A 26106-nucleotide genomic window follows, 5' to 3' on the forward strand; every position below is an offset into this window, starting at 1 on the left:
AGCTTATGGGTGCAGAGGGAAACCCCACCAGGCACCCGCAGGCTGCCGCCCCGGGCTACCGGGCCCGCCGGGGCGCACGGGGCTGCGGGGCGCACGGGGCCCCCGCATCGGCTCCCTCGTGGATGTCTTGGTCAATTCCAGCACAGCAGAGGAAGCGATACAGGCTGGGACAGAAGACACAGGAGAGTTTTCACTTCCCCAGTGACAGGCCCTGGCTATGTCCCTCGGCTGCAAGCGCAGCAACGCTGCACCGCCATCATCATCATCCTCAGGGTCATCTTCACAGCACAAGCAAGAAGGCGCCTTCGGGCCCAGCAACGCGCTCTCCTCCCCGAGAGCACCGAGCGAGCAGCACGGCGGGAGGACGGCCCGGGGCCAGCCCCAGCTCCCGCACCCGCCGCCTGCGGCCTCCTCGCTCCGCTGCGGAGCGTTCGAGAGCCCTTCGCCTGCTCGCCTGGTGGTCCCGTGTCCGGGAGGCAGCGCAGCCTGCACCCCCGATGCCGGGTTAAGCTTGGAGCCGCTGCGCAGCGTCCCAGAGGCGGCTTTGCAGGCAAGTCACCAACAGTACCTGTGGCATGGGGAAGAAATGATACCAGCCATATATGATACCGGCCGCGTGACACTGCTGAAAGCGCCTGGCGCAAGGTTCGGGGCAGGGGGGGAGCCGAGACAGCCCAGCCTCAGCCAACAGTTTTCGTCGCAGGAGCCGGTGTTTGGCTTTACCTCCCACGCAAGGGTCACCGCCGGGAGTGCCTGCATCTCACAGCTCCCTCCGGGCTTCCCCGACCCCAGAGCTGCTGCAGAACCCGCAAAGCCCATCGGATGCCGTATTGGCACCCTGCCCACCCTGCCAGCCCCTCTTCCCCTGGGGCAGGCAGGCAGGCAGGCAAGCCAGACAGCCCAGAGGAGCTGTAGTGCCCCGGCTCCTTCGGTGGTGAACGCAGTTTTCGAGGGCTGGCCAGTCCCTGAAGTGTCACCCGAAGTCCCCCCAGACACTTGCACCCAGGGYGCATACCTGCTGTAAGCACCCTTAAGGACAGCACCGGGGAGCTCACGCAAGCTGCTTTGTACAGATTTAACCTCCCTTGGTTTTATGGGAAGTTCTCTACTGCAAGGCAAAGCCCGGTCAGCCCGGCTCCTGCRGAGAGAGGCAGCGGCAAGTGACGCGTGCTATCTTTGTGCACTTCAGCCTGGCACAGACAGGAGCCCATGCTGGGCTGCTCAGGGGAGGGGTGACACAGGAGACAGGACCCTGCCATGTAGGGTGCTAGCTGCGACAACGGAGCAGCGCGGCTCTTGGCTGCACTTGGGACAGCAGCGCCAGCAGCCCACAGCGGTAGTGCAGCACAGGGAAGGCACGTGAAAGGGAAGGGGGAAGTTGATAATAAGGTAACTTTTTTATTATATATATATATACACACACACACATATATTAAAAAAACCACAAAGAACCAGTATCAGTTTTGATTAAAATCTGCTAAGCCCACTACCAAGGCAGCTTTTCCAGTAAGAGGAGCTTCAAGCCCAAGTGCCAGCTGAGCACCTTGCATTTTCCTTGCTCTCCCAAAGCCAGCAACTTGCAGCAGCATCCTGAGGCTACCACTAGCTGTTGGCAGTTTTTGAAGGAGCAAGAGCTGCTCACCTACAGCAGCACTGCAACCTTAGAGAGGTCTGTGCTACTTCRGGCACTGCCTCCTTCCCCCATAGCTGACAGAGGGGATGACAGAGGTCATAGCGTGTGAAGTTGGGCCACCTAGGAGCCCGGCTGAGCTTGAGAACAACGCAGAAGGCTAAAGTTTAATCAAAAGCCAAAACAGATGGCTCAAGCAGCCTCCAAGGTCATGGGTTTCCTCAAAGCCCCAGGCACCATYGCCTCCTTCTGTCCTGCCCAAGGGTTCCACATGTGCAGGCATAGCTAAGCAGAGCCTGGTGCATGCTGAACACCGCAGCATTGCCTTTAAAGAGGGCCTAGCCACCCTGTAACACAGCCCCTTCCCTTCAGCYGTTATGCCTCCCTGCCCCATCCCAAGTAGCTCGCATAAACAACACAACAAGCTTGTTTGCCCTGATATAAGTTTTATTACATAATCTTAATGGCACTGCAGGAGTAAGATAGTCATTAGAGCCCTAAAACACAGGCTGAAAAATATACATTTACATAGATCATTAAACCCCCCCCTCACTCTTCATCTACTGCAGGTCTGGTCTTAAAGCAGGAAACTAGTTTCTCTTCAGTAAGAAAATATATGTAGCTAAATGAAAAATATATAGTTAGAAGAGTTACTGGCTTAAGCTGCTTGTTTGGGGGTTAAACCTCTACCAGCTCCAGAGTGTTTAACTAGGGTTCGTTCATGTGTAAAAGACAGAGGTATAGTGTATAAAAAGGCAAAGTTCAGGTACACTCGTTTGCTTGGTCCAATTAAGAAATTGCCTTTGCTTCAGGTAAGAAYGCTTCCCAGTACTTCACCAGCTGTAGAGAGAGGAGAGAGTCAGGTGCCAGCAGTCACTCTGCCAACTCAGTTCAAGCTCATAACAAGCAAGCTTTCTACAGGCTGAGTTGAGAAGTGTTCAGTGGAGGCAGAAGCCCATGCCCAGTGCACACCAGGAGCTTGGCTCWGCTCTGCCAGGATCACGTACACAGCCCAGAAGTCAGGCCCGAAGCAGGGTGACACACAACAGCTTGTATTTTGTACCAAGTAGCTTTCCTACTAGGCACTGTGATCAGTCAGAACCGCAGGGCAGAGGCTCCATCCTATAGGGGTTAATCCCTCCCTACCCTGTGGTGCTCAGGGGGAGCAGGATACATCTACCACAGCAGCTCATGCAGGGTGCAACCYCACGCTGCTTAGATCTGACAGCAGAAGTCGGACTGCCAACACTGCTCAGACAACGGGAGTTTGACTGCAAGCAGTCTAAGGATACTGACCTGTTGCTGAGAGTTTAATAATGTCTCAAGGTATTTAGTCACGTGGTTTCTGAAGTCCTTTGATTTCTCTTTCTGCAAGAGACAGTTGCGTAAGTAAGTACAAATCTGAACTAACCACTGAAGCACACCAGGCTGCTGTGCATGTGTGGCACGGGACAGGATTTCCCTGCTCTTCCTGAGACCAAGTGGGACAATCTCAACTGCCCACACACTAAGTGACCAGCAGTAGTATGGGAACATGAAATGGAGGATGAAGTTCACCTGCCAGCTGTGAACATGACAGATCAGCAGGCTCTGAGGATCTTTGCAGATCTGCCTTCTCTTTAATGGATATGCTTATTTGCATACTWGGAGCAGGAGAAAAACTCCTTTATCCAAAGAGGGCAGTTGTCTGCAGTATCACATGCCCCACTCCAACCTGTCTGGATCTGACAGTGTTGCCAGCTGCTCCTGCTCTGTAGGGAGGGGGCTTAAGAACCAAGGTGACACCTTGGCTAGGCCAGGCTGGTGTTGCCAGTTAAGAGACACCAAAGCCAACTAGGCCAGCTCCGCCCTCTCACACAGTCCCCTCTTAGGCCTGAGAATTGCTTAAGAGCTGAGACTAACCTACCTCAAACCGTATCACTTCCTTGCGGATCACAGCAGAAATCCGTTCAAAGTCTCTTTCGTATTGTGTCACACGAGACTCCCACTGTAGAGAGAGAGAGAGAGAGAGAGAGAGAGAGAGAGGGAGGAAGTGTGCTGTTTCAGGGAAGGGGAGATGAAGCTTTCACTCCCTCGGAGTGTGTGACCGCTCACAGCCGAGAGGCACCTCTGGAGCACAGCCCCCCTAGAGGCCAGCACTTCTGCTCCTCACGTCAGCTCACTGCCACAGCAAGCGGCACTTGCAGCACCCCTCGCRCTCAGTGCTCAAACATGCTGCAGGTCCAGGGTCTATTAAGAAAGCCATGTACTGCCACACATGAAGTGGGATGGTGAGCAGCCCCTCCTGCAGCATCTGTGGATTCCTGCAGGGCTTGCTAGAAGCTGGCATTTCCTTTGTTACAAGCCTGGCAATTGCCACGTGGCCCTTCAACTCAAAATGCCCTCTTCTAAAGAGAAGGGGGTCAATTCCGGTACTGCTTGACCTAGAGCAGTGCTGCCACAAGCTATGACTGAGCAGCACTGCATGGAGCAGAAGGAGCCAGGTAGAGACCACAGTGCTCCTCACCCCCTACCTCTGAGATCTCTTCTTTGGCCTGCTGTAGCTTGTCAGGTTTGTTGGCCCAGAGCAGCCTGGCCTCCATCTCCCTCTTCTTCTGCAGCATGGTCTGGGCATCCTGCCATCTCTGCCAGGTCTTCATGCGCTGGTCAAAGGCTCCCTGAAAGGAAGGAGCGGAGAATGAGTTGGCGTGCCCCCAAACAGGCCGTGAGCAGAACACAGGAGTCTTGAGCATGTGCAGGGCTGTACACCAAGCTAGACCACAAGCAGCACAGCCAGGCCCTCTGCTGCTGCTCACTCCTGCCTCCACCACCTCATAAGGCTCAGCAGTAGCAGCAGKCAGCTACAGGCAGCACTGCTGATAGCGACACTCCTGCCTTTGGCAAGGGGCAAGAAGCTGCTTCACCAGTCAGGTCCTGGATCAGTATGAGYCAGAGACTTAATGTGTAACCAAGGCTGCAGCACAGACCAGATCATGGAGGACTTGCCACCTCACTAGTGAGGAAACCCAGGAGTTACATCAAGCAATTAGTGCTTGAAGAGAAGCTTTGGAGACCTCTCCCTGAATGGGGGTGGCAGTAGAGGTTCTGCCTAGCTACTCCAGGGCTTGGCAGGAGACAGTATCAGGGAAGCCCCCAGCTAAGCRTGCAGTTCAGCACAGGCCTGGATAGGTCTGAGGCACCTACTGTTTGGCTGTATCCCAAACACTAAGCCTACTCCAAGCTCTRCTGCATGCCCATTTCAGCTCATGGGGGTTCTCTTGATGGAAGCATCAAGAGCTGCCAGCACAAGGAAATGCCTTTGCCAGTCCTGCACTGGATCTCCAGCATTAGCTCCTGCTGTCCTGGAGCAAGGCTGCCTTTAGGCACACAGACCTAAGTGCCTGCAACACCTGCTGACTGCGAGTTACTGCAGAGTACTCRGGCACCAAATTTCAGGCATTTGGCAGGAGACCAATGATTGTTAGCAGACCTGCAAATCACTATCCCAAGCAAGAAAGATCCATCAGACTTTTCAATGTATCCAGCTAGACTGTGGGGAAGAGCTAGAAAAGGCAGAAAGCAGTGTCTGATAGCATGGTCAGGACAGAGCAGCCAAGAAACAGGTCAAGTCCTAGATAACACTATAGTTTCTTACTGGAATGTCCAAGGTATRCCTTATTACCTTCAGCCCTAGAGATCTGTCCTGCTCTGCAGCGTGCGTACCTCCCAGTRCAGAGGAGGCTAACAGACCAAGGCGCTCAGCCCAGCCTCAGRCTTGTCCCTACTTAATAAGCTTTCTTCTGATCTCTGCAGCCTCGAGAACTAACCGCTTGGAGACAGGACAAGTTTTGGGCAGAAGCAGTTAATAGCCTTTCAGGCTTACAGCTCACTTGGGACTTTTTTCTGCCAGTCTCCAGCAATCAGCAGCGCATGCCAGGTAGGCTGCACACACTTCAAAGCTCTGGCTACTCCCCAGTAGAGCTTGTCAGATCTATTTGTAACTTGGGTCATGGGTTACCAATTCAGAGCCTCTGCAGTAGCTGTGGCCTCTACCTCTGAATGGCTAAAGACCAGCTAAGAGCTACAAACTTGCTCCATGTTCCTCCTGGAGRACAGCACAGAAAGGCCTCGTCTACCTTACTTTTCTGCTCTGAACAGAGTCCAAGACATGCACAACTCAACAAGCAGCAAGTCTTCCCTCTGCCTGAAGAGATCAGAGAYATACAGTGCCCTGCACTTGTATTTAGGAAACCAGCCGCCTCCTGGCATACTTAAGCTTAAGAACTGTGCTAAGAGCAGCAGTTTACCTCAGAGCTTGGCTCTGAGGATTGCTCCCAAGGAGTGCTTACCCTTACAACTGAGAGAAGGCGGATGTAGTCTCCCAGGAGCTCAGCCAGGAGGAAGAAGTCGTTGTTAGCCTGTTCCTGGTGCAGCTGTTCAATCTTCTCTTCCACCTCAGCCAGCTGGGACAGTGCCCGGGACAGGGCCGTGTTGTCCTCTGAGCTCCCCAGCATGGCCAGACTCTTTGCAAATTGTGCTGTATTCAATGCTAGCTCTAGTGAATGGAATAAGACAGTCAACCGATTGGCCTTGCTCTGCTGGGTGCCCTGCAAGTAAAACCCCCATCMTACAGAATCCAGCCTGGAGGCTACTATGGAAACTGCTTTCCTGTAGCCCCAATAGATGCCAGCCAGCCCTGCTGCTGAAGAGCCAGCACTGCCTCACAGTCAGAGCTGGCAGCTTCTGCAGCATGGTGGGAGGGCTAAGCAACTCCAGCCAGGAAGAAGGGAAGTGGCAGAGTGGGAGGACAGGCACAGATTCACAGAAGTCAGCCAAAACATGCAGAGAAGAAAAACATCCCTGCTCCCTGCCAGAGGATAGCTGGGAATTAACAATAAAATCAGCTCTACKCAGGTTTGCTACAGCAACAGGCTTCACCCAGCAGGACACTGGTTCACTTTAACATTGTGATCCTATCCAGTCCTGCAAGCTTAGATGTGGGGTCATCATTTTACCTCCATCACCCCCAATTAAGAGGCCAAGAGTCATTTACAGCAAGGGAGCAACATTACATCTGCTCAGGAGCCCCTCATAGGATACCTACTCACTGGCAACCTGCAGTCAGGCATTGCCAAGGCTTAACTGTTACAGCCCAAGCTACAGCGCAAGCTGTACCAAGCTCATTACCCTTCCGGTGGTTCACCAGCGTTTCCACAACAGCATGTAACTTCCGTAGCCGCTGCTCCTCACATTCCACCTCCTGCAGCTTCTCCTCGAACCACTGAAATGGATGAGCCAAGAGTTGATTCTCACAGATGGCACCACCGCTTAGCTATGAGATTTACTTGTATTTCACAGCCAAAGCTTGAGCTGGTGGGCAAACACAACTCAAAAGCAAGGAAAAAAGACAGCCTGCAGGTCTCCACATACTTACTATGTCCGATTCATTCATCTTGATGGTCATTTTACTGACAGCATCAGTAGCTTTATTGAACATCTTCAGTATTCCTGCTCCACTCAGGGCCTGGGTGCCTACTGCTCTTGGCAACTACAAAGTAGTAAAATAAATAAATAAATAAATAAATAATTTATTTTGTCAGAAGATGAAAGTAGCTTTGAGAACAACCCTCACAGTGGCATCACTCTCCCTGTGGTATTCACATGGATCCCTTGACGGCAGGGTTTCTGCATGCAGCAGTATACACACCACAACTACTGCAAAGCGTTAACAGATGCTCAGAGAGCACCTGGCACAACCTGCATGACACTTCAAAACATGGGACTAGGGCTGTTTTCAGACAGATAAGGAGTTCCTGAACCTTCCATGGTATCTGGGGCCAGTCTGTTCTGCTTAGCCAAGGTAACACAGATCTTTAAGAACCATCCCTGCTACTTGAATCCGTGCAGCTGGAACAGAGAGCTGATCAAGCTGCCACAGGTCATGCAAGCACAAGAGTGAAGTGCTCTGGAGCATCTCTCCAAGAGCCAGCAGCACCGTGTGTTCCTGGGGACATTACAGCAGAGCAGTGCCTTTGAGGCCAGGTTATACTCCATGCCAGCCCCACCTATTTCTCAGACTGCTGGTTACAGCAGATGCAGCTAAGTGAGGCTTCTCTATGCCACATGCTCTTATGAAAGTCCTTCAGCACAACAATTGGTCAGAATTGCACAGACTGGGCTCAGCCTCAAAGAGCCTCTAATTTCTCCACATCAGGTGCTCCGCTTTGGTCCAGCTGTACTCAGTGGAACAGCAGGGACCACATCAGATACACAGTTCCGTAAGGAGCCAGTTCTTCCCAGGAATGTCCATTCTAGCTGCAATCCAAGTAACTCATTTAGTTCCTACAATTCCAGCCTGAGGTAGAAGTTTAGCACAAGCAGACAGCAAACAGGACAACTGCCAAGTGAAGCAACTAACATCTGAGCACCAGGCCAAGCCAGCACCAGTTCTCCCTCACTTCTGAGCAGCAGACTAGACTCCTGTCATGAATTTCAGAGGACAAAGACTACTCAAGCTCTTGAAGTATCCCCCCTCCTGCCGTGACTTAAGCAGGCCAGGCCATAGCTCATTATCAGTGTTCAGTGCTTAGGTAAGCACTGACACAAAAGAAAGAGTCCTGTTCTTGTTACTGGTGGTTAGAGCTCTTACAGGATTCTGCTGCTTCTTGCTGAGAAGAGCCGTGAAGTGCCATGTCTTGCTACCTTCTTGGTTACTGTTTCCTTCTCTATTTCCAAGGTATTTGTAGCTAGCAYTGCTCCACAGTACTGACCTCCTCTTTTTCCAAGAACTCCCTGACATCTGGGTCCTGCAGCATTGTTGGATGGCTGACAACTCTCCGAAGGTACCTGCAGAGCAGAACGTATCAAGAGTTACTTCTGCTGTAGCAAACCTGGCTCTGAACAACCCCACTGAGCTGTAGTGTGTGCAAGTCATCCACAACAYGCTTGTCATTTACTCCAAAATGGCTGAAAGTCAGGCTCAACAAGCTGTTCTCACCCACCCACCATGCAAGAGTCTTGCTTCTCTGTGGACACTAGTGAGACTAGACTTCAAGACCAGACCTGCCAGACATTTGATTAGTACTTGGGACAATCCACAGCAAGTTACTTAAGATGCAGGACTGGACYTTGATCAGTTGGCATCTTTAACAATGACATTTTACCAGTCCTTCAAAGGGCAAACTGGAGGGGAAGAGTATCCTTGTGCCAACTACRGCAGCCAGCACAGGTGGCAGAGCAGAGGCCACTAGTCGGCTGCGTAGTCAGGGTGCCAAGTTTAGGAAAGCCTGAGTTGTTCTTCACCTGATCTGCACTGTTTACACCACATGTGAGCTGATGCAAGAGCTCCATTTTACAACCTACATTGTCAGTGGAGTTTGGTCAGCCTCTGACCAAATCCCAGCAAGGTCTTTTGAAGCAGGAGTTAATTTTAGAGTGAAAGTAATTCTCTGCAGTTGTAACTCTTCAGTGCCCTTCAGCTTCACTGTAAACCTAGAAGCAGACTGCTTCTCATGTAGGGAGGAGAGTGCAGCCAGTCTGACCTTTCAGAGGTCCCTTGCTTGGCTCAGGCACGAGGGGATAGTTGTTTGGATCTGTACCTCTCTAGAGCAGCCCGTCTTTTTTCTAGGAACTCTGCAGAGGAGGAGTCTTCTTTCCCAACTTTCACTTTGGTCATTCCTAGCACAGGAAGAAGATGCAATTGATGAGCGGCTTCAGCTGAACACACAAGGCAGTGAGGTCTGTTACAGAGTACAGACTAYCAGCATGACGGCAAAGCTGGGCTTTTTACAATAGAAATTAGATCTTACATCAGCAAGAACTAGGTATAAGCAAATCTTAATTATCTAACTATGTCTAGCAAAAGTCTACATCCAGAGAAGAGGCAGAGCAAGGCCAGGCAAGACCAGAAGGGTTACRAGTCTGGACTCAAGTGAACAGCAATTCAATTACAGTGCTGAGCATGTTTCACTCGATATCAAGTAGATGCAGAGCCATCTGAACTCAAAGCTTTAAGCCCAGAGCCCTGCTGATTCCATACTTACAGCTCTGTCTGCACCATAAAATTCAGATTATTATTTTTATTTCATAGAATCAGTAAGATCAGAAGGAACYTCTGGAGATCATCTAGTCCAACCGCCCTGCTCAAGCAGGGACACCTAGAGCATSTTAGACAGGGTTGCATCCAGGCAGGCTTTGAAGATCTCCAGAGAAGGCGACTCCACAGCCTCTCTGGGCAACCTGTTCCAGTGCTCTGTCACTCTCCCAGTGAAGAAATTCCCCCTCATGTTCAGGCGGAACTTCCTGTGCTTCAGTTTTTGCCCATTGCCTCTTGTCCTGTCATACGGGACAAATGAAAAGAGTTTGCCCCCATCCCCTTGACACACCCCCTTAAGGTATCTGTATACATTGATAAGATCCCCCCTCAATTTTCTCTTCCCCAGGCTGAAGAGGCCCAGCTCTCGCAGCCGTTCCTCAGAGGGCAGACGCTCCAGCTCTGACTATCCTCACACTCCTACACTGGGCTCTCTCCAGTAGCTCCATGTTTCTCTTGAACTGGGCACCCCAGAACTGGACACAGTACTCGAGATGAGGCCTCCCCAGGGCTGAGTAGAGGGGCAGGATCACCTCCCCCAACCCACTGGCAACACTCTTCCTAATGCCCCCTAGGACACCATTGGCCTTCCTGGCCACAAGGGCACATTGCTGGCTCATAGTCAACTTGTCATCCACCAGCACTCMCAGGTCCTTCTCTGCAGTGCTGCTCTCCAGCAGGTCAGCCCCCAGCTTGTACTAGTGCCTAGGGTTACTTCTCCCTAGGTGCAGGACCCTGCACTTGCCCTTGTTGAACCTCATGAGGTTCCTCTCCGCCCAACTCTCCAGCCTGTCCAGGTCTCTCTGAAGGGCAGCACAGCCCTCAGGTGTGTCAGCCACTCCTCCCAGCTTGGTGTCATCAGCAAACTTCCTGAGGAGGCACTCTGTCCCTTCTTCCAGGTCATGGATGAAGTAGTTGATGGAAGCCAGTCCTGAGCCCTGGGGGAYGCCACAGGCCTCCAACTAGACTCCACGCCACTGATGACAGCCCTCTGAGCTCTGCCTTTCAGCCAGTTCTCAATCCACCTCACTGTCCACTCATCTAACCCACACTTCCCGAGCTTGCCTAGAAGGAYGTCACAGGAGACAGTGTCAAAAGCCTTGCTGAAGTCAAGGTGCACAACGTCCACTGCTCTCCCCTCATCTACCCAGCCAGTTATTCCATCATAGAAGGCTATCAGAATGGTTAAGCAGCATTTCCCCTTGGCGAATCCATGCTGAACACTCCTGATCATCTTTTCTTCCTTATGCTTGGAGATGACATCTAGAATGAGCTGTTCCATTACCTTTCCAGGGATGGAGGTGAGGCTGACCCACCTATAGTTTCCTGGGTCCTCCTTCTTGCCCTTTTTGAAGGCTGGAGTGACATGGGCTTTCATTTATTTTTTAAACTGCCCTCCTTCTGTCCACTGCTCTGCAGCTATCCTCCTTGGGTCTGGGACTGCAGGCAGGAGCAGCCTGCAGTCAGAAGTACGAGTTCTAGAGCAGCATTCAGCACCTCTACTGCTCACCTATGAGACTCTTCTCAGGTGGTGGAGGAACGATGAACCCGTTCTGGGCATGCTTCTCTGACAGYTTCTCATACAGACCCAGAAAATCACTGAATCTCCTTTTTACTGAGAAGTGCTTGCTCCTGAACATTGGTAGGCTTGTCTGGGGGGAAGAGAGAGGAAAGTCAGGTCAGGCTTGCCTAGGAAAACTGTCTCTACACAAACAGCCTCTAAAGCATTGTTTGTGCTGTCAGTTTTGAGGGTGGTAATAGGACAGCTTGAGCTCTGTGGATGAGGAACAGCTAAAGCTAAACTGTGCAAGCTTTGGCCTAGGCTTTCAGGAACTCACCTTCTAAGAGTTCTCCTCAGATCAAGCAGCAATATTAACATTATTTAATAACAGCGCAGCTGTTACTGTGGCCACAGACTGCTTAGTAATGGCCTAATCCCACCATCCCTGCTTTCCACAAAAAAAAAAGGGCCATTATCAGGTTACAGCTTGTCTACAAGGCTACGACTACATGGGCTACCAGTGGCTTTTGACAGTGCTACCAATGCAGGACTGAAGAYTAAAAAAAGATCTGCTAGTTCCCTTTGCATGCCAGCCATTTCAGGCTGCAGGAGGTAGTGCCTTCCATGAAGGACAGGAATGGGCTGTAACACAGGCCTTCAGGCCTCTTTCATGCTCCAGCAGAGAAGGAAGTGTCATTYGCATTCCTGCACTTACCTCTGGCAAACTAGCTCAGTCTCTTGCAAGCCCTCTCTCCAGATAACCCAAGAGCTGTATGATAAAGGCACCTTCCTACCTAAACCATCCTGTGAGCAGTGCCACAGCTACACACGCTCCATGTGCCTTCACCGTGGCAGAGCTGGGCACAAAGTGGGAAAGTCACGCTACTGTAGATGCAAAAGGTTGAGACCTGTACATAGTAGCAGTCTCAGTAACATGATGAAGCTGGCCTAGAGTGCTGTTGGACCTGTCATTCAGCAGGGTGATCGACCTGCTGAATTCCAGGCGAGTCAATGGGTCAGTGTTTTTTCAGCTCCAGTTAGACAGAAGTTGTAGACCTACAGTGTAACGTGGCAGCTGCTGGCTTCCTGCACTAGGCGTGCGCCCRTACTCCAGGCTCTGGATGCCTGGCTCTACCAATTGCCATTTCTCTAGGAGATCAGCTCCACTTGATCTCTTCAGTTCACTTTGCTCACAGTGAGGGAGCCATCCCAGAAAATACGGGCTCTGGCTACACCACATCAGTTTACATGATTATCACCAGTATAGCCCATCATCTCAATGTCACTTTATAACCATCAAGTACAAGTGAAAGGATCTCAGAAAAAAATGTGCCATAAGAAGTCTAAAGACAATCCTTCTTGCCTTGGCTCTTAAGACTGGAGTATTAGTGTCTGACAGACCAGAACACTCAACATTGTCAGAGACCCAAAAGGGTTGGCAGTCACTGTAGTAACTCAAGTCAGTTCCTTTCAATGGCATTGCCTACACCATGCCTAAGCTAAGAGCCAGTCAGTTGTACAGGGGTAGCATTGCTGAATGTCTCCTCCAGCTCTATAGCAAGAGGTAGAATTTGTTCAAATTCAAGGCAATACAATGTCCTTCTACTCCTATAATCCTTATATATATATGTATGTATATTTATATATATACACATACACACACACATATTTATATATATGTGTGTGTGTATGTATATATAAATATGTAAGATATTTATAAGGCTGATGGATAGATAMCTACGAACAATTTTTCTGCACAGCTCAGAACAGCATCCCACAGCTGCAAGCACTGTAGCTGCTCCTAAAAGTCAAATTTTTGTTACCAGCCTAGGAGCACAGGTCCTGACAGCAAACTAGTTACAGCAATAACTTCAGCAAGAGCCAAGCCTAATACACATCAGCTTAATCTGATGTGACCATCAACACGCAATCACTAGCAACAGAGCTGGTGCCCAGGGCTCTCCCTGATGGTTGTCATTCCTGATGCTCACTCCAGTGTCGAGCTGGGAGATCAGCCAGGGCTGCACTGATGCAACTGGCTGAAGTCAAGAATGTTTCTWCAAATAGGTTCAAAACTACTTCTCAGCTAGACTCATCCCTTGGTCTGTAGGAGTGCATTATAATTCATGAATCCCTTGTTACAAGGTATTCAAGCCTCCTGTACTTTTAACATCACCATTGGCATGACTAGGGAAGAGACACACTCCAGCTGCTTTAAAGCCGGAAAGAATAATGGCACCCTATCACAGGGGCGCAGAGTTAGACATACCTGTGTTGACACTTTGTAGGCTACATACGCGTTCATGCCATCACCTATGGAAAATAAACAAGGCATTAGTATCCCAAGCCTGGCCCTTTCCATCATCACCTAGACATTTTGAAAACTCCAAAGCACAAGGCTCTAGAGATCTCCTGGCATTTGCCTACTTTACTGGTTCCAGTATTAGTCCTGATGAAGTGACAGAGCCCTGCATTCTCACACAGAACTTGAGGCAGCATCTCTTTACAGGACCCTGGACACCTGCCCGTTAGGCATTTACTCAACCTGGCTGCTTGGGACTGCTGAGCCCTCCTTTTACTTCCTAAGGCAGCAAACACTGACAATTAGTCACTTGTTACACTGACAGCATTTGGGCTAACTCCACACATCTGCTCAGAACACAACAATTCAGTGGCTGTACAGCACATGAAGCAGTCTATTCAGAGGATGCAAGTCAGACGGCTCCTGACTACATGTGGTTTGATTCTGAGACATCACAGGCAGCTTCCTCCAGCTAATACAGAAATCCCTTTGTTTGGGAGAGGGAGGGTTTACCTGGTAGTTCAACTGAAGGGCATCCTCAGAAGTCTGATGCTACCCCTAAAATACCTCCAATTTACAAGTCAGTGCMTCTTCCAACTCCAGAACTTGTAAGCCAAGAGCTGGAACAAGCTGCCACAAGTGAGGCTGCTTTGCTGGCTCAGACCAGATGCTACCTAAAAACTCTTCACACCCCAGGGAGAGCCACATAACTGTCAAATTACTCTGATCCCCCACTGCCAACACAGAAAAGGCCTCCTGCTTCAGTGCTCCACAGCTGCTCAGCAAGGTGGCAAAGCATGGAGCAAGATGCTTAGTTTGAGGTCAAGGCAACTCTTCCTCTCCCCTGCCAGCCACACAAAGGACAGTGCTTCCTGGAGACCAAGTAAAGTTGTACACCACAGCCATAGGCACTGAGCTCTGCTGGTACAAGCACCATATCACCTCCCTCCCAAAATGTCCKCATGGCTTGCTGCTTTTGAGGTGCTTAGCTTTACAGAGCCTGCTCCTGCCTTGCTTCATTTGGAATGCAGGTTTTTTGCTTTGTTTAGCTTCACTTCCTCTAGATCTTGGAAGAAGCTTTGGGGAAGTGAGTGATCAAGTTTGTGCCTGCAGAGGCAGCTCAAAAGCTGGAACTGTGGCACACAGAGTGCCACATCTGCATTTAGTCATACTGCCAAGCCTGGGCTAACTCAGCTTCATCATTCCACAGGACAGGATGTTAACTCACCAACTTTCTCTGGGTCACTCACTCCTATTGTCAGCTCAAATTTGTCCTCCTGTTCCTCTTCTTCCAGCTGTTTGGAGTAAAGACATAAGGAAAGTCAATTAAATCCAGAAATCCAGGCTCCAGCCTGCTCCAAGTTATAAAATTCCACAGTTCAAAATGAGCTTGTCATAGTGCAAAGGCATYTTTAGCGCTAAAAGTCTGACCAAGGCCATTTGTAAAGTCCTTAGGCTTCTTGCTTGCATTGAAGCTACCTGTTCCAAGGATCCCAAATTGGATTTRACCTTACAGCAATGCTATCTGCACAGAGAGATGTGCAAACTGTTACRGTGCTAATCTGAGAATCTGCAGTCCACTCTCACTCAGCTCCGTACAAAATCAGTTCCTTTTAGCTCTTTTACATCACAATTTCAGTTCTCATTTGAAACCACCTAAGAAACTGAGCCTATGTAGAAGGCAAGAAAACAAGGTGTGTAGGCCCAAGGAGACAAGCGCCACAATAGCAACCAGCAGATCCAGCCTGAACAGGTCTTACAATTATACCTTGACAGACTAAAGGCTAGTGGGTGACTACRCCAGCAATGCCGCTTGCTTAGAGCACCCTGCAGTCCTGCATTAGTGGAACGGTGTTAAAGAACTGGATGAAGCCAAGCTAGAACCGACCCCCTTGCAGCCTTCGGCCTAAAAACTTGAAGGTCACAGCTTACTAGTTCACCAATGAGTTCAGCACCTTGTCCTAGCTCTGCATTGCTTCCTTAGCTAAGGCAGGCCAAAGCTAACTTGAGATGCTACTCTTGACAACACTGCAGTAAGCCAGTCCTCATAAGCTCAGTGGTGCTCAGGGCAGAAAAGGAGCACTTGTTTCAGGGACAAGTTTATGCTCCCTACAGGAGAGGGTCTAGACTCCAACCAGATGTCACCCAAGTAACTAGACTTGGCAACCAGACTACAAGTTCCACTTAAGGACCCTGCACTCCAGATAATTTGTACAAGAGAATTTGCACCACTTGCCCCATCTGCAGCAATACAGGGTGCTAGCACTCCAAGTCAGAGTTCAGAACCAGACCAGCAGCTTGCTATTTCAGGCTTGGAAACAGCAGTCTGCTCTACCATGTTTTCACATGAGCRGAGATCCTGTCAGGTTGACCTCAACCCCATTTCAGTGGTATCAGTCTCAGACTGATGGCCTGAGATAAGAGGCAGGACATCCAACATGCCAATTAAATGATGCAATTAACGTAAGATGTATGCTTACATCTGAGTAAACATACAGGTTTCTGCCAATTACAGTCCCAAAACAGTAGGGCAAGTTAGAAAGCTCAGAGCAATTCTCACCTCCTCATAGCTCTTTGGAGGGTTTCTAGAAGAGGAGCTTGCAGCTACGTCTAATGGGGGGGCAGGATTGGATGCTTTGGCCAGTTCCTTCTTCTGGTTGTTTTGCGTGCTGTCTAGAGACAACTCTACAGTGGCATCTGTCAAGAGAAGTTTGCAAGGATCAGCCCCTCTACTTCGCATTACTGAAAAGGTAATTTCTATGTTCTGGGAGAGGTTCATGAGATCTAGGGAGTAACAATAAACAATCAATTTTTATATTCATGGGAGGGCATCCTTAAGCATTGATAAGAGCATGACTTGACATATCTTTCACTGCAGGGGAGATCCTGAGATCAACCCCACTGGAGAGTATCAAGTTAATCCAGAACGCTGCTAGCGGCAGCAGCAACTACACACTAGAACAGCTAGAACCAAGTCTGATTTTACACGGCATATAGACCAGCCTGGCAGGTGGGCTCCTTCCCAGTACACTTCTCCACCGAGAGAAAGTCAAAGTTCTCCAAGAGCTGACTCTTCTTTGGATGGCTCTGCCAGAGGGTTCCCACCTAGCCAAGAAACAGGAGAGCTGTGCAGGGACTGGCCCTTTTTGCTTCCCCTTGGTGAGGAATATTCATGCTTTCTGTTGCTTGAGAACAGCCATATCCCAACTAGAGATACTYTTCCCCACCTTCATGCAGGTGGGAATAACACAAGCCTTTTAACTCTGGAAGGGCACTCACTGCTTTAACAGCTTAAGATGACAAAACTAAAGCAAACCGAGTTTTTAGGCCTCTCCAGCTCCGAAGCAGTTAATCCTGCTGCACGATTATGCTAGAGACCTGGAGGAGGCTACCCTGACCTTCCCAGAAACACCACTAGAGCTCTGCGCTTCCAGAGCAGACTGGAACATAAATTAGAGAGATAAGAACTTGGGATAAACATGAATAAGTATGGTCTAGCCATAAGCAGGTCATGGCTAGAAAGGAGATTACTCCAGGCTTAGATTTCAGAAAGCTCCAGGAAGTGCTCAGTAGACAGAGACTTACCTGCAAATAAGTCCTGATCATCTTGCTCTACAGGAACCCCATTCTCCTTGGAGCTGCTGCTCACAGGGAGCAGGGATTCTCTTTTTGGTGCTGTGGGCTTGCTCTGTAAAAGAATTAAAAGCACATAAACAAAAGTCATTCACACTGAGGAGTAGAGGATGGAGGACYAAACAGCCCACCTTCAGTTTTCAGCAGAACAGGGGCACCTAACAGATCACTAGCACGTGCCAGTCCACAGGCCAAGTGTCACAGATGCAGTCCTTCAGCTACAGGCTTTGGGAGCAGCAGGTAGTAAAATGCACATAAATACTCCTGTTCATGACACCCATAATAGACCTGGCCATGCTATTTCCAGGTAGTGACCCTGCRTATCAGCTTTAAAGCTGCATCAAGCCAGATGGGCAATGCTAGGGAGCCTCATGCACTTAGCAGTACCAGGCTGAGCGTGCTAACAAAAGATCCCTTGAGAAGTCTAAGCTATTGCCACTGGTGGCAGAGGCCTGCAGCAATTTACTTGCCAATCGGTACCTACTGGCAATTTGCCATGGACCACAAGAACCTTGTTAGCAGCTCAGCTTGGGTTAGCAGTTCAATCACTACCACAGGCTGAGCTGCCCTTCCCTGGAAGGCCTGTTAAGCCCTGTGTGAAGGAAGCTGGGTTATGCTTTAACACAGCAGTTTGCTTCCACTTCAAAAGTAGCGCCAGAGCAGCTTCTGAACTCTGCTCCCCCAACACTGCTGGTAGCCAACAGTGCTGGTGGTCTCCATTGCAGGAGGTGACAGTGCTGCCATGTGCAACACTTCTCTTCCTCCCCACCAAGCAAAGACAAGGCTCCCATGGCTGGATTAAAGCAGGGGCACAGCTCATCATGCTTGACAAATCCCAGGGTTTACAAAGTCTTGCACACTGCACTTYGATTCAAAGCTTGTGTTCTTAGCATGCCACCACACTATGGCTCAGCTGGGACAAGCCAGCCTCAAAACCTTGGGGCACAGACTTAAGGAGCTGAACCTGCAGAATGCCACAGCAAACAGCCTCCAAGGCAYGCAGGGTTTGCCAAAAGTGTCCTGGCTACTGGGAACAGGTTCTAGGACAAAATGAAACCTGCCTCAGAGCTTGTATGTCTACTGGTCTGCTACATTAGAAAACAATTTGTGTACTCCTGCTACTTAGTTTGAATGATAGCTACAGGCAAGAGCTATGGACAGTGGTGCCATGAATCACCCTTCACTTTGAACCAAGACAAGCAAGTACAAGTTATTCTAAACCAGAGTAAGAGYGCAAGTGCTATTCTTTAATGTCTTAATGCTGCCAGGCAGAGCACAAAACATTTCTTTGATGGACAGTAAATGAAGTACTATTAGCAGCAACTCCAAACCGACAGGCTATGGAGAGCTTTCTTCAGTAGGAGAGCATCACTGGTTTCCATTACTTCTTCAGGAGCAAAGCAGTGCTAATGCAGCTCCTGTGTAAGGTAGGGCCAAGTCTTTGGTTATATAAAACTCCAGAGCCATTTGATGAAAGGTCCTCTCCTATTTTAAGAAGCTTTTTTCTGGAAGAGAAAGCAGAGACTCGTTCCCAGCTTAGATCAGAACAGTTACAGGCAGGACGTACCAGAGGTACATTGTCTAGTGATRGAAAATTGAAAGCAAACACACCAAACGGACCCATGGCAAACACCATGCATAGATCCACAAGTGATTAAGCGAGCCAGTCAGCAGACACGAGCAAGACTGCTTCCCAGTCCCCACAGAGCCCATCAGTTGAAACACCAAACCTATTTCTCACCAGGCACATAAGGACCTTACATACTTCCAGCACTGCTCTCTAGGCCAGGAGCAGGGACAGTTCAGTATACCTGAGGAATATCAGCCACCAACAGGAATGTTTCAGCACTGGTGACAGGCAGAGTAAGGCTCACATGTGGGACCACACTACCTCTAACACAGGATCCTCACCCCTACCTGTTTTGGCCCTGCTCAGACAGCTTGTTTTGGTGCAGGACCTTCCACACAGCCAAGGATCATTCTCTTCTTAGCATAAGTTGCTGGTGTACTTCAGCAATGCTAAAACAAGTGTTCACAGGGATCTTGCAGCAACCTCTGAACACTTTCTCCCCCAGCCTTGCACATAAACGAACAAGAGTGCTATCACCACGGTGATACTATGTTAGGTACATGTCTGGCAGGGGTCACTCCGATCCTCCGCTCCTGCAGTAGTTCTTTAAGTTGTTAAGAAACTCCTATATGGATATACCAAGGGAGGCACTGAAGTTTCTCTTGTTAGCTTTTCAGCTCCCAGTCCTCTTTGAGGCTCAGGAAGAGTCATCTACTTTTCTAGAGTGACCAAGTTCACTTGCTTTAGAGTTAGTTTCTAAGAACATGAAATTACTACGCCTTGTTCCTTCTTTTCCATCTGTTACTACAGAAGATGACAACTGTAGCCTCTTTTGGATCAGTGCATGACACCACACCCACGATCTCAGAGGCCTGATTTAGTACACAGCACAACCACGATGAGACAAGGCAAATTAAGTTCCCCAAGTCCCCCCAGTACAAGTCTGGTTTGTTTTCTGCTTGTCACAGGGAAGCAGATACTGTTTCAGAAAAGCTGACACTTGAACACACCCCAGGAGAGGATCACGGCCATGCAGTTGTCYAGCTTCCATAAACAGAGAGATGAGTTCCAGCTCTCGTTATACTTATGCCTCACCCACTCTTGCTGCCTCCTATTTTACRGCTAAACACCTTCAAGCTGCCTGACCACTGGCTGTCATACAGATCTGCCTCACCAGCCCAATTCCCTTGTCTCACGAAGTGTTTTGCTAATACTCAAGGGCAGACAGACAAGCAAAGCCAAAAGGTCACAACAGGAAACTGAAGTATTAATTAAGACAGTCAACCCGACAACAACACTAAGCACCTGATAAGCTGCTTTAGCTCAAACTTCAGTTTCTGTGAAGAGCCACTTTATTTGCATGAAAGTGCAAGGCAGTCGACCCTTGCCTGTTTTGGTAGGCTCCCTCTACCATAAAGCTCTCTTAGAGCAAGCCACATTGCATCTTCTAGTTCTTAAATAAAGGTCGTGAACTTCTCAGGACAAGCACCACCTTCAACTGCCAGCCAAAGGTACCAGCATAAATTGTTTTCCCTAACATTGGATGACTAAGGTCCTGTCCAGCCAGCACTGCATTTTCCCATGTTATTGTCAGCACAAGACTCCACTGTTCTGCTACGCCCAGACCAACACAAATGTTTTGTCCTCAGAAGCACATATGCAGGGCAGAATCTAGCCATAAGCAACATCATCCCAGAACTGCCTATTCCTCTACTGCTAAGCCAGCTCCAGACTCCTGGCAAGATAACTATTTGCTGCTAAGAGAGCACAGTTCAAGGACATCAGAGCAGCATCAGGTCAGAAGCTTCATCAGGAATGGTACAGAAACAGCTACAGCTTAACTGCAGCTTTCTGCCAGTCAGCAGGATGGGGCTTTGCTGGGCCAGCTCCATGCCCTGTGATGGGCAGGTTTACATGCTTGCTGCACTACCCTAGACAGTCAGGTCTGTGGTTTCCTATTGGAAGAAAGGTAAAAGCTGGGCACAGTCCAGCCAGAAGGGAAAGCATCAGGGCTGGGGAACTACAGACAGATGAAGAAAGCTTCTGGAGAGATTTCGGCCAGACACCCCAGCTCCTCCTGTCCTGCCTGCAGGAACAGGGCAAAAAAAGCCTGGGTGAAGCAGCCAGGGAAAAGCCATAGTGTCATAGCTACTCCTTGCAGGAGGCAAGGCAAGAAGCTGCAGCTTGTGGAGCTTAGGAAACCAATCCTAGTCCCTGCAGCATCCACACGAAGGGCCTCCTCTAGGAGACTGGTTTAGTAGGCAAATCCTCACTCAGTACAAACTCTGAAACCAAGAACCCAAGGACAGACTCYGGCTGGGGAGTAGATTCAGATTAATAAAGCACCAAACAGGCATCAAGACCTCAGCACGCACTCTTGCGATGCATGACCCTGCTTCAGCTTCTGACCCGATGCTTTCGGGTCCTTGAACTTTGCTCTCTTCAGAGCCCCCACAATGCTGTTTTTGTGCCAAGAACCTACTTCAGCAGCAGCTTAGTCTCAACCTGCACAAACTGCCACACATCTAAACTGCTGCTGTTCAGACACCYCTGGAAGCCTGCACAACTGTATCCATACCTGCTGCTCTTCAGTCTGGCTGTCCCTGTGCACGCCAGCCCAAGAGCCAGTCCTCAGCTACATTTTCACTGCTAAGTTCACAGAGACCTGGCATCAGCTATTGTCAGAGTTACTGCRACCTTACTGCAGTCACTGAGATAACCAACTTATTGAACTGTCCCCTCACATCAACTCTGTTCAAAGCTGCAAAAGTCACTGCTTTAACTTTCTTGCTTATTCCTGTTCAACGCCTGGAACAAATGCAGGCCCAATCAGCTGAAGCCGGCATGAGTTAATGCCAACAGCTTTCAACAGCCAGAGATTCGCAGACCCACAAAACTACTAGGAACAAAAAAGAGGTGCTATAAACCCCCAGCCATTTCCTCCACCRCACTCACGTTCACCAGGTTATTTGTGCAGCAATGCAGTGACCCAGTTTGCTGAATTGATCCAGATGAAAAAGTATCAACTAAACCTTCCCGATATCTTTTGCTCCATGGCTGCACAGCTGCTTGTTCCAGCACAAGGCAAGGGCAGTCACTGAAATACACCTGAGCTGCCCCACTACGAGGATTGGAGTTACCTCTTCCACACCTCACAGAGAAAGTCTCACCTTCCATTCCAGCTCCAAGTCCATAAGCACCAAACTGGCCGTATCATCACGCTCTTAGCTATCGRGGGGACAACAGCTATCCCCTGGGTAGGAATCCTGTACATTTCCCTGTGAAGTCGCATAGCAAACTGAGACACAACAGGAACATTGGACAGCAGCTGCTAGGTTTCAGCCTGGCAAGACAGTCTGCTTACTAGTTAGTTTTAACCTGAAGCTAGGCTGGAGCAAGCAGCCAGCTTTGGATGTCATACCCAAGCCCCACCAGGGCATCTTTGCAGCTCTTTCAGGACTCTCAGATTCTGCAAGAACTGACAAGTTAACTGCACTGGAAGAGCAGCAAAGCAGATGCTTTACTTGAGCAACACCTCCCGGTCACACTTCAGCTATCCACTCTCCCCACACCCTGTGCATTGCTGGGGGGCATTTAACTCACCCATGCAGCACCGGCCTCACCATAACGAGCCTCAGACACTTTCAGAAGGAGCAGGACAGCTGTGACTGCTACGTGGCGAGCAGAGGTGCCCACAGCCAGCCCAGAGATAAGCACACAGCCCGAATTTCCTCCCAAAAAGGGGATTCTGCCCTCCCACCCTTCCTTTTGGCACCTTCTTCAACCAAACCCAGAGGATGTTGCAGCCACCGGGCGGCTCCATCCCGGCTCCCCAGCAGGGAGCGGCGGCGGCGGCTCTCGCCGACGGAGAAGGGGCCCCCGGGGACCGYCCCGGCCTGCTCGCTGCCCGGCACGAGCCGCGGGGAAGCGCCCAAGGCCGCCCCCGCCCGCCTCCCTCAGCACCGGCCGCCCGCGCCCCGCACTCACGGGGCCGGTGAAGATGTCCTCGCCCTCCGTGTCGCTGTCGGCCGCCCCCGGCGCGTCGCCGTCGCCGCGGGGCTCGGGAAAGGGCGGGGGGAGGCGCTCGACGGGGGAGGGGGAGCCCGAGCTGCAGGCGCCGCCCGACGCCATGTCCACGCGCGCCGCCGCCGCTTCCGCCTGCGACACCCGCGGCGGAAACCGCCGCCGCCGCCTTAAGGCCCGCGGGGGGGGGCGGGGCCTCGGGGGCGGGGCCGGCGGGGCCCAAAGCCTCACGGTTGGCTGGTGACCCCGCTCTCTCCGCCCTCCCCCGCCAACGAGCGCCAATGAGCGCCGCCTCTTCCTTCCTCTGGCGGGCGTCGCTCCCTCCCCATAGAAACAGCAGCGAGCTCGGCGGGGAGAGACGGCGGGGAGAGRGAGGCCCTCTGGGCCGTACCATTGCACCAGAGGAGGGGGGAGCGYGCCCCCTCTCGGGGCAGTGGGCGAGCCCAGGGCCGGCCCCGCGCTGAGGGGCCCGTGGGGGCGCGGCGGCCGCGGAGCTCCCAGCGGGGCCGGGCCGGGGCGACGGGCCCGGGCCCCTCGAGCGGGGACGGGACGGGGCCGGACCTGACCCAGAGCCCTCCGAGCAGGCGCAGGGGCTCCGTGTGGGGAGGGCGGCACGCGCCGCTGAGCAAAGCCCTGCAGCCCCTCGACGCCCCGAGTGAAGCGGCCAAGGGCCGTCGCCCGGCCGCGTCCCTCCTTGCGCAGAAGCCCCTCGTCCCTCACCATCGCTCCCAAACAGCCTCTGGCAGGGAGGGGTGTTGGGGTCCATCTCCTGCCCCAGCGGAGGGCACCCAGCCCCGGGCCATTTCCCGCATCGGGCTTGTGGCGCTCCACCACATCGGTGGGCCCGTGCCCTCCTCAGCAGAGGTTTTGCTAACGAGCTCGATGACGAGTGCTCAGCGTTTGAGCGTCCTGGGCTCCCGAGGTGGCGTTAGCTGACCAGGCATTGGCCACCTCAGCAGGCTGTGAACCCCGTCGCCATGTGTCTTCGGGCACCTCCTGCCTGCTGGGTTTGAGGAGTTGCCAAATGGGGTAGCCCAACAGAGGAGAAGGAGCAGGTCATAGTGAGGAAGGACAAGGAAACCCCTCCAAAACCCTCTGAGCTTCACCAAACCAGTGGCTCAAGGGCAGAGGAGCAGGGCTGCTTGGTCTGTGTCTTGCTTTGATAGAAGGGACCCTTGAGAACTCGCTCCAGCACAGGACCCTGCTCTCCTCCAAAGGAGCAGGAGTAGAGTAGAGCTGAGACAACCTTGACTCTYCCAAGGCTTTTAAGGAGCTCTGGCATAAGGGAGAAGGGCCTGATGCAGATAACTAGTTAAAATGGGAGAAAGCAGGGAGCTCTTGCGGCAGAGAGATGTCACCAGAGCCCTGTGAGCTCTACACTGCTCCGTGGGGCCATAACAAGGCTCTGAGCAGGGAGGGGACAGGACTTGCTCGCCCAGAGTAGTGGGCAGCTACACTCTGCTACACAGCCATCAAGAACCATGTGCAAGCCCTTGGGATTCCAGGCTGTGCAATAAAATGGTGGGTCAAATCCAAAGCAGATGAACGTTCACAGGAAACACAATTATGTCACCATCAAACTGTGGCTCTGAACTGTCATGAATGGCAGCTGGGAGAGAGGAGATGTCTTCATGAAAAAGTCAGCTCAGAAGGGGTGGAAAACAGGGATGAGATGGTAGGAGAGGAAAGCTGAGGTCACTGTGTAAGCCTGCAGGCTATCTGCATCTCAAATATTGCCTGAGCTCTGGAGCCAAAGTCAGCATGAGAGGACGTGTTGATCAGTGAAGCTCTTTTCCCAGTTCAAGGACCAGGGAAACTGAAGGAAGTTGGCAAGAACCAGGTYTGAAATTAAGGAAATGTTTCTTTGTGCAGCTGGGAGCAGAGCTGGGGAACTCAGCCTGGGAACCTTCCCCCAAGGAGGGGGTAGCTGTTACAGGTGCATGTGGGTAAAGGGAACAGGAGAAACCCCTTGGCAGCACATACAAACCRTTCTGCCATGGGTGCCGTGGTGGTAAGCAGCAGTGGCATTCGTGCGCGTCCTCTGGATCTTCCACCCAGTGCACCTCCTTTGGATCCAGGAATCATTGTCTCCCTTCTCTACCACTGTCTGGGGCTGCCTGCTACCCCACCTCAGGGACTCCCCACTCTATAGCCATGATGGTCCCCCTCAGGGCTAGTCAGCCCCCAGCCTGCACCAATGCAGGTGTTAATCCCTCAGTGCATGGTCAGGGTTTGGTTTCTGCCCTGGTTGAGGTTCAGGAGGTTCCTGCTTTGGTCCGTTCCTCTGAACTCGCAGGACAGCTAGCAGAGGCACTGCAGAGGGAAGGGCTGGGGGACCATAAATCAGGAGGCTGAAAGCAGTAGACGCTTAATCTGTATGTACAGCAGCTGAATTCGTTGACCTGGTTGTTCCCTGTATTGCCTTCAGAGAGGTTAACTTCTACTGAACAGCAGTGCCTAGGAAGATAAGTTGCTTAACTAAGGTGCTTAAAACTGAGCGGTGCAGATACCTCCTCGGAGAATAAGCAGAGAGGCAAGGATTTTCCTTCATGTTTAAGAACAATTTCCTGAAAGGAAAGAACAAAGTCTAGTAGATGTCAGGAATGTGCTTGGGTCTGGTCTGCACCCTTCTAAGTTTGAGCATTTGTTTTTATATGTGACTGCAAGCGTGTCACATGCCCCTTTTCTCCTTCGTTTTTCCTGCCCGTCTGGAGAGGAGTGTTTGTGCTAGATCTGCGCTCAGCTCCTTTTCAAACTGAAAACATAACATTGTATATCCTTATCTCAAAGGCCTCAGTGGCATCCTCCTTTCTATAAATCAGTGAGCTACTGCTAGTTCCTGTTCCATCTCAGGACTGTTTATGATATCAGGCCCTTTCTTTCTGCCTGTGGAAACTGTGGAAAAAGTCTGTCTTCTGTACAAGTCTGGTAGTGACGAAGTTCTTTTGCTTAAGGTAGATCACCATGCAGGCATCATCCCAGATGGTCTCAGTTGATTGAAACTATTGGTTTCACCTCATGAGTTCTGCTTCTGCCCCAACACACTACAAGTAGAGAGGTATTACTTATTTTTGAAATAAACAAGGTGTAGAAAACTTACTCTAAACTGGTTCACCTTATTAGTTTTATTTTCTGAGAACCACATTTCTAATGCATAGACTATACTGCTGTCCTCTCTGGTTTCTTCTTTTAGGGAAAGACCAGCAGAAGGATATCCTGCAATGTGTTCCAGCTGCCAGACTCCCCTCTGCTTTTAAGCTGCCAAGAAACTGTGTTCGTTATAATACAGTATTGCCCCTTCAGGGAAAGTACACAAGAGTTGATAAAGCTCCATCAGGGTTTTTAAAAGTGGCTAGCAGCTAAGACTTCAGGCCAG

At 50.8% G+C, this 26106-nt stretch overlaps 2 protein-coding genes across 2 annotated transcripts in view; both read right to left on the bottom strand.

Moving 5' to 3' along the window:
• The window catches only part of SNX22 (sorting nexin 22), a 3608-nt gene extending 3330 nt beyond the window's left edge, over positions 1–278 (bottom strand). Inside the window, exon 1 of the mRNA XM_085300754.1 lies at positions 252–278. Within this exon, the coding sequence (XP_085156880.1) occupies positions 252–278 (27 nt within the window). The remainder of the gene's footprint in view (positions 1–251) is intronic.
• A 1778-nt stretch (positions 279–2056) lies between these two features.
• Positions 2057–22905, bottom strand: SNX1 (sorting nexin 1). The gene is made up of 15 exons (XM_085300709.1): positions 22695–22905; positions 17090–17192; positions 16065–16201; positions 14733–14799; positions 13472–13515; positions 11212–11353; positions 9208–9286; positions 8380–8455; positions 7044–7157; positions 6797–6890; positions 5959–6164; positions 4144–4287; positions 3537–3617; positions 2927–2998; positions 2057–2470 (listed from the first exon to the last, which is right to left on the bottom strand). The coding sequence occupies exons 1-15, from the start codon at positions 22836–22838 to the stop codon at positions 2420–2422; spliced, it is 1554 nt and encodes a 517-aa protein (XP_085156835.1). The 5' UTR covers positions 22839–22905; the 3' UTR covers positions 2057–2419.
• Between the last annotated feature and the right edge of the window lie 3201 nt (positions 22906–26106).

The sequence above is a fragment of the Rhea americana genome, unplaced genomic scaffold (genome assembly GCF_003343005.1).
Source record: "Rhea americana isolate MKP2758 unplaced genomic scaffold, rheAme1 scaffold_168, whole genome shotgun sequence".
NCBI classification, from domain to species: Eukaryota; Metazoa; Chordata; class Aves; order Rheiformes; family Rheidae; genus Rhea; species Rhea americana.